The sequence below is a fragment of the Equus asinus genome, chromosome 1, assembly GCF_041296235.1.
Source record: "Equus asinus isolate D_3611 breed Donkey chromosome 1, EquAss-T2T_v2, whole genome shotgun sequence".
Classification (NCBI taxonomy): Eukaryota; Metazoa; Chordata; class Mammalia; order Perissodactyla; family Equidae; genus Equus; species Equus asinus.
The window spans coordinates 193,360,036-193,377,324 of NC_091790.1; the positions used below are offsets into that span (position 1 = coordinate 193,360,036).

General features: G+C 45.9%; 1 protein-coding gene across 2 annotated transcripts; it reads left to right on the forward strand.

The window, feature by feature from the left end:
• The first annotated feature begins 444 nt into the window (after window positions 1-444).
• On the forward strand, window positions 445-16,510 carry RAB19 (RAB19, member RAS oncogene family). Of its 2 annotated transcripts, none has more exons than XM_070514615.1 (4): window positions 445-582; window positions 2,279-2,491; window positions 5,112-5,295; window positions 15,028-16,510. In XM_070514615.1, the coding sequence occupies exons 2-4, from the start codon at window positions 2,291-2,293 to the stop codon at window positions 15,294-15,296; spliced, it is 654 nt and encodes a 217-aa protein (XP_070370716.1). In that variant the 5' UTR covers window positions 445-582; window positions 2,279-2,290; the 3' UTR covers window positions 15,297-16,510. The 2 variants fall into 2 exon arrangements, with proteins under 2 accessions (XP_070370716.1, XP_044631389.1); XM_044775454.2 differs by having other exon boundaries at window positions 445-565.
• The last annotated feature ends 779 nt before the right edge of the window (window positions 16,511-17,289 follow it).

Here is a 17,289-nt window from a genome sequence, read left to right on the forward strand (position 1 = left end):
AAATTTAAAGTTCTTTTAGTTTTTCAATTTTCTCTTTGATAATCTCCTTTCTCTCACTGTCTCCTCAGAAAGAGTTATTCAAGTCCACAAAACAGTTAAATGACTCAACACCCAGATCCGTATCCTCTTTTAAATTGTGTCCTCTCGACTAGCCACCCCCCACCCCAGCCAAACAAGGGACAGCAGGAAAAATCGGGGATGAAGGCTGCCCGAGAGAAGGTGAGCAGAAAGAAGAAACAGGATGGCTTAATAGGTATTGGCTGAGTGAACTGGCTAGTCCTTTTGTGTGGGCTTTGCTAGGTGAGGAACATCGGAGGGAAGCGGACTTTGCGTGGCTGTGCTGGCCAGCGCCTCACCTTGTGCTTTGTACCCAACGGCAGCTCCAGCTCCAGGCCCGGGGGCGGTGGGAGGGTTTGCACTTTCCTTTCACTTTCTCAGGCCACCTAAACCTGACACCTGGGGACAGAACTACAGTTCCCACCACGCAGCGAGGCAGGAGGAAGAAGGGGCACCGAGGACCGAAAAGGAAAACAAGGAGAAAAGAGAACATTACCTGCTAGCGGAGGTGAGAGAGAAAGACAGGTAAGCAACAGGTGAACCAGGAAGGTGGAGGCTGCGGGATGCGGGTTGGAGGGCACCGGCCGGGGGACACTGCTCCTTTCTGCTTGCAGGGCATTAGGCTAAGTTAAAGGGGACTTCCATGGAAACATGAGGACTTACTTGAGGAGGGGAGACATGGAAGGAAGATTTCAGCTCAAGTTGCAGTGATAAGACGCCGGAAGTGGAATAGCTTTCTTTATTTGAAAAGCCAGAGGGAAAAAAAGTGGTTTGATTGTATCTCTTGTCTGCTGGATCATTTAACTATAGGTGATTTCAGAGGCGTCCAAGAGAGGTATGGGATCCTTCTTCACCATTTAGAGCTTGAGGTTTTTACACACAGATTGGATATTTGTGTGCATTTTAATTTGTGATGACATAGACTTGTCCTTTTCTATGACTTTAGAGAAAATGAAAGAACAAAACTGGGAGGAGTGAAGAAGGCAGAAGCACATCAAATTTAACCATCAAATGAAATAAGATTTCATGTATTTTTATCAGACATTTGATGAGGAGATCCAACACAATATCATATGAAGAACAGTGGGAGGGCCTAGGGATGTTTGCCCCGAGGGGATGTGCTTGCTGCTTCAAATATCTGACAGGGCCGTCATGTGGAAGAGGAATCTGCCGAGTCCTGGTGTAGCACAAGGGTCAACTGATGGAAACCCCAGGGAGATCCATTTCAACCCCATGCAAGTTAGAGCTGCTCACGCAAAATGGATTTTTTTCAGGAGATAGTGAGTTGCTCGTGATCAAAGATATTGAAGCATAGGTGGATATTTCAGCAGAGATGCTGAAAGTGGGCATAAAGTTTCAGGTGAGTGATTGTGTTGATCAACGTTTCCCAAACCTGGCTGGTGATCAGAATCCCCTGGGAAGTGTGTGCATATTTGTGTGTGCATGTTTTTAAATCTATTTAGCAATTCTGGGATGGGCTCCAGGAATATATAGTTTTAATTATCTCCCCCAGATAATTCTGATGTAATCAGTCAGTTTGGGAAACACTGTCATTAGAAACGTTATTTTCAGGCCTATGGTAAAGTGTACCATAAACATTCTAACCACAGTTTGCATTTTGAATAGTCTCAAAATCCTAATTTCCTACTCAAGAAAAATTAGGTGCCAAACAGAAGAAAAAGGCCATGTCAGTCCTCCCTAAACTGACTTCTCTGTCGGATCTGGTCAGCCCTGGTTGCTGGTTGCCTGGACATTCAGTCTTCCGATAGTTGGGAGTGTTCCTTCCCATGTGAGATGAAGAGAGGATGACAGTAGGCATGTCTGCCAACTGATGAATGGCAGGTGAACACTCCTGTGGGCATCTCCTCCGCCATTCTGCTGCTCTCCAGGCACTCGATGGAGCGTGGGGCACCTGGTCTCTAGTGTTCACTGTCTACTGGGCCCGGCAGAGAGTAGCAGTAGAACCTCTTCATTCAGAGTACGCCTCTAAACTGACGTCAACCCACGAGGGCAGGTGTGGGCTTGTGGGACAGCTCTCCTGCACCTGACTAGTAATTAGTGTCCTTCTCAGAACCACAAGGATGTCAGTGCTATGAAAGCAGTGACCTCCCTCTGTCTTGTCCTGTCCTGGGCCCCAAGTGCCTAGAATAGTGCCCGGCACATGGTAGGTGCTCGCTAAAGAGACGCTGAATTCCTTCTTTTCTTCCTTGGTCCATTCTAGGTGGCAAGAGCCATGCAATTCTCCGGCTCAGCCAGGGCAGCTGATGAGAACGTCGACTATTTGTTCAAGATTATCCTCATTGGCGATTCCAATGTGGGGAAGACGTGTGTGGTGCAGCATTTCAGATCCGGCGTCTACACAGAGACACAGCAGAACACAATCGGGGTGGACTTCACTGTGCGCTCCCTTGAAATCGATGGCAAGAAAGTGAAGGTCAGAGGGGCACGGGGTCGGCTCCGCCTCTTTTAGCCGGAGTTCCTAACACTGAAGCACACATCTGAGGAATAAAGGATTTACATAGAAAACACAAAATCATAAAAGAACCAGAACGAAACCTGGGAGTATTTATTTTTATCATTGTGGAATGGGAAAATGAGCCTTTTGAGTAAGAACCCAGAATGCATGAAGGAAAATATTGCTCAATCATAATTATCTAAAGGTCAAATGTATACATTTCTGTATAACAATATAAAGGTCAAATTTCTACATACTCAAAAATACCATAAATAGAGTCAAAAGATGAATGAAAAACTGGAAAGAAACATTTGCAAATATAGGACTTGACAAAGGGCTAATTTCTTTAATTTGAAAAGAGCTCTGATAAATAAGAAAAAGACCAACAACCAAGTACAAAAGGAAGCAATTCATAGATTGGACAAAACTGCTCTTTCACAGATTTTATCAGAACTAGCTCCTAAATTATGTCATGTAAAGGTGCCCATCCTCACTCACAATTAAAGAAGTGCAAATTAAAATAAGTGAGATACTATCTTTTCCCCATTTGATTAGAAAAGATCAAAAAGTGTTGGTGAAAATGTAATAACCAGATCTTGTTTGGGATCCTGATTAAATGAAAAGAACAGTAAAAAGACATTTTGGAGACAATCAAGAAAATTTTTATACAGTCTGGATATTAGATGATACCAAGGGGCCGGCCCGGTGGCACAGCGGTTAAGTGCGCACGTTCCACTTTGGTGGCCCGGGCTTCGCTGGTTCAGATCCCAGGTGCCAACATGGCACCGCTTGGTACGCCATGCTGTGGTAGGCATCCCACATAGAAAGTAGAGGAAGATGGGCACAGATCTTAGCTCAGGGCCAGTCTTCCTCAGCAAAAAGAGGAGGAATGGCAGCAGATGTTAGCTCAGGGCTAATCTTCCTCAAATAAATAAATAAATAAATGATACTAAAGAGTTATTGAAAAGTTTATTAGCGGTGATAATGACATTGTGGTTATGTAAGAAAATGTCCCTTTTTCTTATTGCTTTTTCTCCCCAAATCTTCCCAGTACCTAGTTGTATATTTTAGTTGTGGGTCCTTCTATTTGTGGCATGTGGGACGCCACCTCAGCATGGCCTGATAAGCGGTGCCATGTCCGCACCCAGGATCTGAACTGACGAAACCCCGGGCCGCTGAAGCAGAGCGCATGAACTTAACCACTCGGCCATGGGGCTGGCCCCAGAAAGTGTCCATTTTTATTTTGTTTTTTTTTTTTTTTTGGAGGAAGATTAGCCCTCAGCTAACTACTGCCGGGCCGCCGAGAAGCGGAACGTGCGAACTTAACCGCTGCACCACCGGGCTGGCCCCAGAAAGTGTCCATTTTTATAAGGATGTATGTTGGTGTAAGGAGGGGTGAACTGATGTGAGGTCTTGGGTTTGCTTTAAAAGAATACCTCAAGGAGGGGCTGGCCCCGTGGCCGAGTGGTTAAGTTCGCGCGCTCCGCTGCAGGCGGCCCAGTGTTTCATCGGTTCGAATCCTGGGCGCAGACATGGCACTGCTCATCAAACCACGCTGAGGCAGCGTCCCACATGCCACAACTAGAAGGACCCACAACAAAGAATATACAACTATGTACTGGGGGGCTTTGGGGAGAAAAGGGAAAAAAATACAATCTTTAAAAAGAAAAAAAGAATACCTCAAGGAAATCAACCGAAAGGGCTAAATGAAGCAAGAGCGTCAAAATTTTGATAATTATTGAATCTGGATAATGGATATATGAGGGCCTGTTGTTTTATTCTCTCTAGTTTCATGTATGTTTGCAAACTTTCTTTAAAAAATAAGTATTGGGGCAGGCCAGGTGACATAGTGGTTAAGTTCGTGCCCTCTGCTTCGGCAGCCTGGGGTTTGCAGGTTCGGATCCTGCATGTGGACCTCTACTCTGCTCATTGAGCTATGCTGTGTCAGTGTCCCACGTATAAAGTAGAGGAAGGTTGGCACAGATGTTAGCTCAGGGATAATCTTTCTCAAGCAAAAAAGAGGAAGAAGGGCATGGATATAAGCTCAGGGCCAATCTTCCTCACAAAGAAAATAATAAGTACTATAAATAGTGTGAGAGTATGAAGAAACAGTACCCTCACATACTGTTGGAGGGTGTATACTTTGCTGCTACCGCTTGGGACTGTAATTTGGATGGTATTATTATGGGAACACTCCTAAACGCGAACAGCTGAGTGGTCCTTTAACATCTAAAACAGTTCAGCCAATGCTGTCACCTTTGCCAGTATTAGTATCAATGGGCAGGCTCAAAAGATAAACCCCAAAATCTGGATGATGGGTGATTGAGGGTGAAAAACCAAAAGAACACCAGATCCCAGGACATTAGATTCACCCTTCCAACTCAAGCATCCCTTAGGTGGTGACTCCCAAACCTAAAAGCACATCCAAATTACCCTGGGAAGCAACTGAAAAAATAGATTCCTGGGCCCCACGCCAGACCTACTGAATCTGGGTATCTCGAAGTGAGACAAGGAAACTGTTTTTCAGATGGCTTAAGTGAGCAAGTTCCCATCAGGTGTGGGAGCTCCTCATCAGATCCCCTTTCCCCCCCTTCTCCAGATGCAGGTGTGGGACACCGCAGGCCAGGAGCGCTTCCGGACCATCACCCAAAGCTACTACCGCAGTGCCCACGCGGCCATCATCGCCTACGACCTCACCCGGCGGTCCACCTTCGAGTCTGTTCCTCACTGGATTCACGAGATAGAAAAATATGGAGCGGCGAACTTGATCATTATGCTGATCGGTATGACGTTTTCTAAGCGTTTAACTTTTCTTTATGGGTTCCCTGGGCTGATGCTCCTCTTTTCGTGTATTTCTGATGGCAGCAGAACCTGAAATCATAAAAGTGCAAGCAGTGGACGGGACCTAGAAGGCGTCTCGCCCAGAAATTCCCGTCAGATTCGCTTGGGAATGAGAGTGGGGTGGTGCAAACTTGTTAAGAATACAGATTCCAAGGCCCCACCCTAGGTTTCTCATTCCGGACACCTGGATGGGGCCCAGACATCTAGATGAAGGCACACCCCAGCTGATTCGATGCACACACCTGTGTAGACCACACAGGAACACAGGAAGTACTCTGTAGTCTGAGGTTCAGAGTCAGATGTACCCAAATCCCCGAGGGAGCCACTCAGGTGAATGTAACTGACTACACCCTTGAAAGACTTCTTACGCCTGTTAAGATCCAATGACTCTTAACAACAAACTACCATCAAAATTAACAGTAACTTTAACTCCCCAAAGTGAACTCACAGCTTGAAATGTGAGCAAACCCATTGCACATTCAGAAAGTGTAATGTTTCTGTCACTTCTCTAGAGTTTTAGTTTTTGCTGGCAGAGCTGCCTTTTCCTCCCTCCAAAGTACACTACAGTTTCCCAAGTGGCTGCTTAATTTTGGCAAACTGACTTAGGCCTTTGCTACTTAAAGCTTGGTCTGTGGACCAGCAGCATCAGCATCACCTTGGAGTTTGCTGAAAGTGCAAGGTCTCAGGCCCCATTCCAGACCTACTGAATCAGAATCTACATTTTAACAGGATCCTAGAGAGCTTCATATGCAAATTAAAGTTTGCAGAGCACAGGTCTAGACAGCTAGCTATCGGACTGAGAAAGAGCTAAACATACCATGTTTAATGGGTGATTTATCGATAGACAAGCATATCCTGGCTCTGTGGCAAGTTACCCTCTGAGACTTAGTTTTTTCATCTATAAGAAGCAACTAATACTTTCTGGGGTGGTTGTAAAGATTTGATGAGATAATGTGTGTACTTTGTTAGGAGTGCCTGACACATAGTTAAGTGCTGAATAAGGGATAGGATTTGTTTCTAGAAGGTTCATTTATTTGAAGGAACTAACTCATTTATGTTCCTCAAAGAATGGGGGCTTATGGTGAGGGTACAAGTCCCTGGGATCTAGGAAAAGCCAGCAGTCAAACCCCAGCCAGAGCAGGAACCACAGTGGAGCCCAGCCACCACTAACAAGCGAGAAGTTTGACAGTCTCCTCTCAGGCCTGGCTCTGTGAACCAGCCTCCTCGCCCTCCATCATGCATCTGTTTCCTCTGTCTTGGAGCTGCGTCTTACGTGCAGGATCACGGGGGCCTGCCACGCTGTCTCACCCCTGAACCCTCCCTCATGGAGTCTGTCAAAGCTTCCTTCCCCCGCCAGCTCCAGTCACAAATCCCCGCATTCTCTCAGTATCCACTAGCTCACATTCCTTAGAAAGGGAATCCTTTCCATGGCAAAGCCTGACCCAAGCTGCGGGCCAACCTAAGAATGCGCAGGCCTGGGATAAGGTGCCCACCTGGACCAAGCAGCTGGGGGCTGACGGCGGAGGCAGTCCCGGGATGCAAAGCCTGGCTGCGGCTGGGCCGTAGAAGAGGTCATTGGCACATCTAGTCCATTTATTATTACTGTCATGATTCCAGAAAGAACTTGTTGTTTTAGAACCATCTTTTTCCTGAGTCTTTTCTGTTTCATAGTCTAGCCCCTATCTTATGCACAGACTTGGAGAGAATGCTGCTTTGGGACTCGTTCTGCTTCTCCTAACTTAAGAATCAAAGTCGTTCTGAGAGCCTGGACTGGGCTCGCCCCTTCCTGCTGTATCAGATCTTAAAGCCCCAGATTCCACAGTCTGCTGCCCAAGTCAAGGCCCTTCACATCTCGTCCTCGCGGTTTTTCAGAGGGGCTGTGTCTTGTCCCACATGGCAGAAACCAGAAAAGAGATTAATGAGGCTGGGAGGGCTACCACATAGGGGGCAACTCATCTCTTCTGGGAGGAGCGAGATGCCTCCTTTCTTCTCTAACCTCTCACCCAAAGGTTCCCTTTGGAACCAGAAGCTTTTGTGATTTGACTTCAGATGTAAATGACAGTTCTAACGGCAGAGTTCAGAGTTATAAAAATAAACACTAACGCTGAAAAGAGCTATATTTCTCCCACAACAACCACTTCTGGGAAGCGCCAAGAAGGAAGCTGGCCACGGTTTCCAACACCCTTCATGACAATTGCTCCCTGACAAGCAGGGCCCCACCCCTGAGGCTCAAGGACAGAAGAGATGCTAGGAAGATGCTGATGACAGGTGACATTTACTAAACACTTAGTAGGGTCCAGGCGCTGTTCTGAGTCCTCTCCTGGGTCACTTCATTCAATCCTCCCAACAATTCTAAGGAGCAGAGACTACTAGCCTCATTTTCCGATTAGGAAACCGAGGCATCTGGAGGTTAAGTATCCTGCTGGGTAACTCAGCCAGGTTACCTACTGAGAGATGAGGCGGGATTTGAAGCATGCCACTTGGTTCCCAGAGTCCCCCGTGGGTTTCGTTCCTTTCCAGCTGCTTTCCAGTAGCTGATTAGGCCAGACAGTGACGTGGAGCTCCCAGAAGCTCTGGTTTAGGCGTTGTCTGTGTCTACTCTAGTGCCTGGACATGGGGGCCAGACAGATTTGCATTCACATCTCCCTCTCTGTCCTTCCTGTCTGAACTTGGGCTTGTGACTTACTCTCTAAATTTCTACTTCCTCATCTATAAAACTGGTGCCTACTTCAAAGATACTGTTGAGTTGAAAGGTCAAATAAGGTAACCTATAGAAAGCACTTAGCACAGTGCTAAGACCTCAGTAAAGGGAAGCTGTTATTTCCTACTAGAGCAAAGATGAGGAGAGACTCTGCTGTGCTGTACAGAGGGGCTCAGAGGCCCACGGGCTGAAGAGCTGAGCAGACAGCAAAGGACATTCGTGACCTCCAGGGATGGCAGGAAACCCACCACTGGGGATATCTCCCAGAGAGGGGACACATGGGTGTGAGTAACATGCGTCTCACTGAGGGGCGTGAAGCCATTCTCTTCACACTTGAGGTTTCCCCAGGAAGGTGGACTGGATCTCTTTTCCATTAAATTTACATGCCTCCCAGGAAGCCCTGAAGCAAGCGTTCCTCAGGGCTTCGAAGCCTGCAATGCAAAGCTGCCCTCCCTCTGGAGTTCCCTCCCCTCGGAGCTATCTTTGGAAGACCACACCCTTGCTCCACGCCCAGGCCTCGCTTCTGGGCACCGCCCTTAACTACCAATTACTCTGCGGCAGAAACAGATGGGGCAAAGGAAAGTAACAAACGCCACGATGTTGTGGGATTTCCAGGAATCTCACACAGTTTTTGTGGCATTTACTCCCTGCTCTGTCTCCTGTAACAACTACTTCTGTCTCACTTCTTAATTCATTCTAGAAATGCCCCCAAAGATGATCTGGACGTGTCCCCAGCGTTCCAGTTTATGACATGTCCAGTCTCGAGGACTGACACAATGGGTCTTCCTGTTTTCTCTCAGTGGCCTCCTCCCCTTGATCTAGAAAATTCAAATGTGCGGTTCCCTCACGTAAGTGTCCCTGCCCTTTTCACTATATTTTCCATGCTGTCTCCACATTTCTTCATCCAAGCATCTCTCTCTCTCCCAAGTTTACCCCAGCCCCCAGCAGCCACTTCGCCACCACACAAATGTCAAAGAGATGCTTGTGCATTGATTTGTACTCTTCTTCCGGCCGTTCACAGGAAGCCCAGCTCCTAGTTATGTCCCTCTGTTTAAAATCCTCGGTTTTCCCCCATTACCCTCAAGATAACGCACAAATTCCCAAGCTCCACCGACAGGGCCCCCTGCTTTCCTCCTGGAGATGGCTGGCTGATCTTTCTCACTCTCTTTGCTCTGTTCGTGATCGTAACTCTTCATACCTTGCGTCAGAGTAAGGAGCCAGCTTCCTTTTGTAGGTTTTACTGGACCTCTGTCTCATAACTATCTTTGGTATCTGATATTTGTCCCCTTAGGGTCTCAGGCAAACCTTCCGCTTCAACTCATCATATTTACAGGTCTCCAGTCTCCCAGCAAAAACTCTTAGAGCTAAAGATTTCAGAGTTCAGCATCTGTCAGATCTTAGGGGGTCGCATCCTTTGTTACTTAACACCCTCAGCAGGACCTGGCCAGCGCCCCGTGGTCAAATGCTTTAATATTCCTACAGTGAAGTGTATGAATAGTCATACAAAGTGGGTTAAATAAACACTTCAAATGGCCAGTGTAGGGCAGATCTTACTGTCAGATTAATTACCAAACAACTTAGGGGTTCAGAGGTTTTGGATTTTGGGAAATGTGGATAAGGGATTGTACACCTGTGCTACTCAACTTGTGCCATTCACCTGGTCATTAGCATATATTATTTCATGGCCTGTCTTGGATCGGTAAAGTCGGGTACAGCCATTTAACTGTCCGTGTGCCTCTCTTGCCTCCCTAACAAGATGAAGAACCTCTTCCTTTGGGGCAGGGCCTAAATTTCCAGGTGCTCAGCACAGTACACTTAGCAAGTGAGGACTTGTGTTGCAGGCAGCAAGTACGTGGTTTCTTCACCACCCACCAGCTGTCCTGGCTCATCCTGAGGTGCAGCCACCAGTTGTTCTGAGGCAGGACGGTGTTAACCTGGTGTGGCGATGGGGCAGGTGGGAGGAGCAGGTCATAAAAGTCAGAACCAGTGCAACCCAGTGATATTGAACCCAAAGTGAGCTCGCTCACCTGTTGCACAGCAAGCCAATCTCTGACACCAGATGTAGTGGAAGAATGTAGGAATTTTGTTTTTTAATTTTTTAAAATTTTTCCTTTTTCTCCCAATACCCCCTGGTACATAGTTGTGTATTTTTAGTTGTGGGTCCTTCTGGTTGTGGCATGTGGGATGCCGCCTCAGCATGGTTTGACGAGCAGTGCCATGTCAGCACCCAGGATCCGAACTGGCAAAACCCTGGGCCGCTGAAGCAGAGCATGCGAACTTAACCACTCGGCCATTGGGCCAGCCCCTGTAGGAATTTTATTATTGCACAGCACTGAGCGAGGAGAAAGGGCAGCTAACGCTGAAATCCCAAACTCCCTGAAAAGCTAAAAGAAAGGGTTTTTATTTGGGGTTTTACGTAGGGGAGAGGGAGCATATGGCCTTGAGACTACTTGCAGAGAGGAGGGAGCCCATGACCTTGCTGGTCAGCAGCTTTCCCACCAGCCTGTAGCCCCTTACGGGGAGGAGATAACAAATCCAGGTGGTTGTCTTTGGCCATTTGTCTCCATGGCGTAGAGTGGATTCTGGAGCCAGGAAGCCAGGGAGTAAGCAGGGAATGCATGCTTTGGTTTTAATCTCATATATGCTGGGTTTAACGTAGGGAAACTGATCTCAGGGCCGGTATCACCAGCCCAGAATCTGCAGATCAAAGTGAGGGATGCAAGGGGCAGACCAGACTCCTGACTCAGGGATTCCCACTCCTACGACACCACTTTCTCCACCAAGGGCTCTGACACATTTCTTCTAGAAGCAGAGCTGTGGCCTGAACTTAAACCTCACTAGCTATAAAAACGCATACAGTTTTCTTGGAGGTACCTGGATTCGTTTCCTGTGGCTGCTGTAACAAATTCCCATAAACTAGATGTCTTAAAACAACAGAAATTTGTTCTATCTCATTCTGGAGGCCAGAAATCCGAACTCAGGATCACTGGACCGAAACCAAGGTGTCACGAGGGGGCCATGCCCCTCTGGGGGTTCTAGGGGAGCATCTGTTCCTTGCGTCCTCCAGCTTCTGAGCTAAAGACCTAAAGCATTCTTTGGCTTGTGGCTGCGTCACTCCAGTGTCTGCCTCTGTCTCCACATCACCTCCTCTGTGTGAAATCTCCCCCTCTGCCCTACTCTTACAAGGGTACAGGTGGTGTCATTAGGGCCCACCCAGCTAACCCAGGATTACCTCCCTGTCTCAAGATCCTTACCTTAATCACATCTACAAAGATCCTTTTCCCACATCAGGTCACATGTGCACTTTCCAGTGATTGGAACCTGGAATCTTTGGAGGTCATTTTCCAGCCTACCACCATAGCAGAAGGTGGTATTGTCCACTGGAAAGATTCTTGGAATAAAGTCATTGGGGGATAATTATCATCTAAGTCTAGCTTTGTCAGTGAGCAGGTTGGCGACTGTGACGCTGGGAAAGTATTTTTTTCAGTCTTTTTTATTGGGACATATAAACACACATAAAGAAAGGTACACAAACGTTGATTTGTCACAAAGGAGACACTTGTGTCAACACCATCTGGGTCAAGAAAGAGAACATTGCCAGCACCCTCCCCCAAGCTCCCCTGCCTGCTCCTCTCAATTCCCCCCATTCCCCCCCCTCCTTCCCCCCCAAAAGTAAGCAGGCTATGACTTTTTGCGGCAATCACTCTTCCTTTTCTTTATCATTGTACCACCTAACCCACATCTCTAAATGCTGGTTTTATTTTGCTATTGTTTTTGAACTTTACATAAGTGGAATCGCACAGAATGTCTTTTTTGTCTAAGCTTCTCTCCTTCAACATTAAGTTTATGAGTGTCACCCACATCAGTGCATGTAGCTATAACTGATTCTTTTGCATAATTTGTATAATATTCAGTTACACGAATACACTACAAAGTATTTCTCCTTTCTGTTGGTGATGGACACTGGAGTTGTTTTCAGTTTGGGGCCATTAGGAAAATTGTTGCTCTGAACATTCTTGTGTATCTTTCTTGATATGCACGGGCACACGTTTCTGTTGGGTGCATACCTGGGAGCAGAACTGCACGGTCTGGCAACTCTAGCAGATATTCTCAAACCACTTGCTAAGGTGCTTGTTGGCCTCTACACTCCCCCCAGCAGGGTATGTGAATTCTAGTTGTTCTGCATCCTCCCCAGCCCTTGCTATTGTCAGTCCTTTCAATTTCATGCATCCTGATGAGTGAGTCATGGTGTCACTGGTGAATGAATGTGTGTTTCCTTCTTCCTTAATAAGGTTGGACATCTTTGTGTACATGTGTTAGTCCTTCGGAGATTCTCTTTGTGCGGAGCTTTTCAAGTCTCACACCCATTTTTCTACTTGTTGTTTGTCTTTTTCTTATTGATTCCTAGAAGTAGCTTGTGTTTTCTGGAAACGAATCTATGTGTGTTTGGGTCGTCTGGGAAGTTGTTGGGTCAGGATTAGATAGACATGCAAGAGATTTATTGGGAGAAATGGAAGTGAGAGATAAAGAAGAGAGAGCAGAAGGCGGCAGAGAGAGTTTTCTATGAGATGCAGACCTGCCGCTGGGAAGGAGAGAAGAGTCAGACCGAGCACAGTTCTCGGAAAGGTTCATTCAGCCGTGAGCCAAAGTTGCCTGACAGAGGAATATAATCCTGCCCCCTGCAGGCCTCGGCCTGCATGAGTGTCCCCACAGTGGCCTCTGCACTAGCATGGTGACAGGTAGAGTGGGTAGCAGCTGGGCTGCTGTCACCTGTGCTCCCTGCAGCAGGTTCTCTCGAAGGAGGTCAGAACCCTCTGTTGGTTATATGTGTCGCAAATACATCTTCCACCGTGTGGGTTACCTTTTCACTCTGCTGATGGTGTATTTTGATGAATAGACATTCTTAATTTTAATAGATTTCAATCCATCAGTCCTTTCCTTAATGATTATTGCTTCCTGTGTCCTATTTAGGGAAATTCCCCCTAACTGAAGTCATCAAGATATTCTTATATTATCTTTTTGAAGCTTTGTTTGTTATTATGACTTTTACATTTAGATCTGCAATCTACGCAGAGTTCATTTTGGTGTGTGATGAGAGGTATGAGCTAAAAATGTGTAATTTTTTGTATAAAGACTCAGTTGTCCTAGTACTATTTACTAAAAAGGCAACCTTTTCCACTGCTCTCTGGTACCATCTTTCTGTAAAGGGTACATATATTCATGAGTTTGTTTCTGAACTTTTTATTCTGCTCCTTTGGTCTATTTCATGCATTGTCCTGGAGGACAAAGTATCTTGGATATTACAATGGTTCGTGGCCCTCCAAAGGACCAGATATACAGTATGTCTGTGGTATTAAAATTTCACAGGATCTACACACAAATGTTCATTGCATCTCTATTCATAACAGGCAAAAACTAGAATCAGCTCAATTTCCTTCAATTGGGTGTATAGTTAAACAAATTATGGTACATCCATACCTTGGAACGCTACTCAGCAATGAAAAGGGATGAACTACTGGCACATGCAATGCCCTGGATGGATCTCAAGGGAATTATGCTGAGAGAAAAAAAGCCAATCTCAAAGGATTACCTACTGTATGATTCCTTTTGTATAGCATTCTTGAAATAATGAAATTATACTGATGGAAAGCAGATCAGTGGTTACTAGGGGCTGAGGATTAGAAGTGGTGGGAGGTTATAAAAGGGTAGCATGAGGGAGCACTGTGTGGTGGTGGCACTGTTCTGTATCTGACTGCAGGGTGGTTATAGGAACATACACGTGTGATAAAATTGCATATACTTACACACACACACAGGGGAGTGCGCGGATAACTGGTAAGATCTGAATAAGCTCTGTGGGCTGTACCAATGTCAGTGTCCTGGTTTAGAGATGATATTGTACTATAGTTATGCGGGAGGTTCCCAGTGGGGGAAACAGGGTAAGGAGTACACTGGACCCCCTGGATATATACATTATCCATCTATCTATCTATCTATCTATTATCTATCTATATTTGGAACTTCCTTTGAATCTACAATTGTTTCAAAATAAAAAGTTTTAAAGTTGTTCATGGGGGGAAGAGGTCATTATGAAAAAACAGTTCTAAAAAGGCTCCTTCTGGGGACAATAATGAAAAATAGGTCAAGAAACACTGGTCCAGCCCATCTTAATTACCATAGCTTTGTAATAAATCTTGACATCTAGTAGACCAAGTCCTGTGGGAAAGCTGTTTCACGTTTAGCTTCCCGCCTCAGAGAAATCAAAGTCCAGTCCTGGATGACCGCGGGGCCTGAAGTGGAGAAGCAGAGGTGAGGGCGTGCTTTTCCTCCTACGGTCAACCCTGGGTCATGCTTGCAAAACCCCTCACGGAACTTTTTGGGGCCATTGAAAATGTTCTATATCTTCAGGTTAAAGGGCAAATACATTTGTCAAAACTCATTGAACTGTACGCTGAGAGCCGGTGCATTTTATTGTATGTAAAATTATAGCTAAAAAAAAGTCCATCATTGTTCATTCCACAGCTTCAGTCCAAGAAATCCTGATCACGGTGTCCTCAGCTAGACCAAGCCCTGTCTCACGGTGTCCAACACTTTATAGTTTGGGGGAAAAGAGTGAAAAGAGGAGCAAAATTCGAAGGAAGAAGAGAGAAGATTGAGAGTCAGCCTGGCACAGTCTTTACCTTGTTAGACTTAGAGGGAATGACAGTCCCTCCCGAGAATTCAGAGGCTCCACCTGTCCCAGCCAATAAAACACACACCTTTGGCCCATTCTCATAGCTCTTACAGATCTCACAGAACAGTGACTTAAGATAGTGGCTTTGTTTCCATACATCCGTGGTTTCATTTCAGTAAATTTGCCCTCAGTTGCTAACTGTGAATGAATGCATGTGTGCATATTTGCTAAACGAAAGTGTTCTTCTTAAAAACCGGATTAAGTTATTCGGTGGAATATTTGCTTCTCTCTCACTCCCAGGGAACAAGTGTGACCTGTGGGAAAACCGGCATGTTCTGTTCGAGGATGCCTGCACACTGGCTGAGAAATACGGCCTCCTTGCTGTTCTGGAGACATCTGCCAAGGAGTCCAGAAACATAGACGAAGTCTTCGTGCTGATGGCCAGAGAGCTGATAGCCCGCAACAGCCTGCAGTTGTATGGGGAGAGCGCCCTGAACAACCTCCCCCTGGATTCCAGTCCAGTTCTTGTGGCCCAGGGTCCGACGGAAAAGACCCACTGCACATGTTGAATATGTTCCTGAGGCCAGTTGCACCCACCATAGGCCATCTCTGAAACCAGAGGGGCCGGATATCCTAGCGTCTGCTGAGCAACACCTCAGACCAAAGTGTACACTTGCCACTAGTCCTCAGTCCTTCCCGCCCAGATGGGAAGCACTTCTGCCTCGATTCACCACGGAGGACGGAACCACTGACTCTGAGGACAGGGGACGCCACTGTCTTTCTGAATTTTGCCTAGTGAAAGCAGGACATAAGGCCTGGGTGTAGGAGGGCAAGCTTTGCTGTTTTTCATCTTTCCGTTTTCTCCCCAACCCTTCCATTGTTTTCTACTGAATTTTGCTTCTCCCTCAGAGAAGAGAGTAGTGAAAGAAAGAAGAAAAGAGGACTATCAAGAGAGGGGAGAGGATGTTTGGAGCATTCTGTAGCAGTTTAAAACAGCTCAGGCCTGGGAGGGTGGGATAAAAGCCTGCAGTGATAAACCAGAATGCTGTTACCCTTGGCTTCCCGACATGCGCTCCACAGGTCTTTAGTCTGGAGCAAAGCCTTTTGACATGAAGACTGGGAAGCCCGTCTTGCCCGATGGTCCAGAGCCACGTGGTGGGGATAGAATTGGTCTTCACTTTATCCTGGCTGGGCTGGTTTCACCACCTCCTAGGATGTGGGAGATGCTTACAATGTCTTTTTCTAAAACACCAAATTATCTGTTGGGTTGGAAGTCATTTCTGAATTGAAATTAAATCAGCTCATAAATGAATATCAAACTCATATTGACCTTACTGTGTGGCTCTGGGTGTGCTGTGTACCCTCCAGAACCTGTGAGTAATAAACCTTGTTTTTTCATTCCCTGACGTTGTTGCTGACGTGCATCTTGCCATCAGAAGAACCACAAGGGTCAGTCCTGCCACAGCATCGCTCCGAAAGGGGAAATGTCTGTGGGGCTCGCCTCAGGCCCAGGTGAGTGCCCCCATTTCTAGCCAGACATCACTGTCAATAGGCTCAGACCAGCACAAAACAAATAGCCCCTAGCTGCATGTGGCTATTGAGTACTTGAAATGTGGCTAATTTGAATTCAGGACAAGCTCCAAAAGTAAAATACACACCAGATTTTGAAGACTTAGTACCAAAAAAAGAATGTAAATTATCTAACTAATAATTTTATGTTGACTATATGTTGAAATGATATTTTATATATACTAGGTTAAATAAAATATATTATTAACATTTCACCAGTTTCTTTTTTAATGTGGTTACTAGAAAATTTAAAATTACATACATGGCTCATGCCATGTATCTATTGGATGGTACAATGGAGCGATGCTTCTCAAAATGTGGTTCACCATTGTATGTATGAAAAGGGCCTGGGGATGCTTGTTACCAATTCCTGAGACCCATGACTGACTGATTGAATCAGAATCTTTTCAGAAATCCACACTTCATCCCAGCTGGCCAGATGATTCCCCCCCACACTGAAACTTGAGAACCGCTACTATGCAGAGATTAGGGGAGGATGGGAGTCAGATCACAGAGAATTAATTACCTTTTAATTCATTTCAGTATATGTTTGTTGTTGAAATGAACAACCTATCTTTAGGAAACATGAGGGAAATGTAGTGATATGCCAGAGAGAGTAAATGCATCAAAGCAGATTAACCTTTTTCACATGTACATTATTGTTCTAAAGAAGGGTTTATGCAAAGCAGGATCTCATGAGGTGGATCAGGAATATACCTGGACAAGAGCATGAGCAATATTCAGAGGAGGCCATAAGCACAGTCATTAAGAAGGGTGAGGAAAATTGAGTACATCAGGGGAGAGAGTGAGCAAAGAAGAAAGAGGCTGAGCAGGACGTGAGATTAATGGCTCACACCAATTTGCCTTCATTTCTCTGCTCATCAGTCTCAACCAGTACCCTGAAAACCTCATCAGCTTCCAGGATTATGCATTCTGGGGATAATCTGAATTAAAATATTCCTACCAACAGGTTACACAGGTGAGAACAAGGTC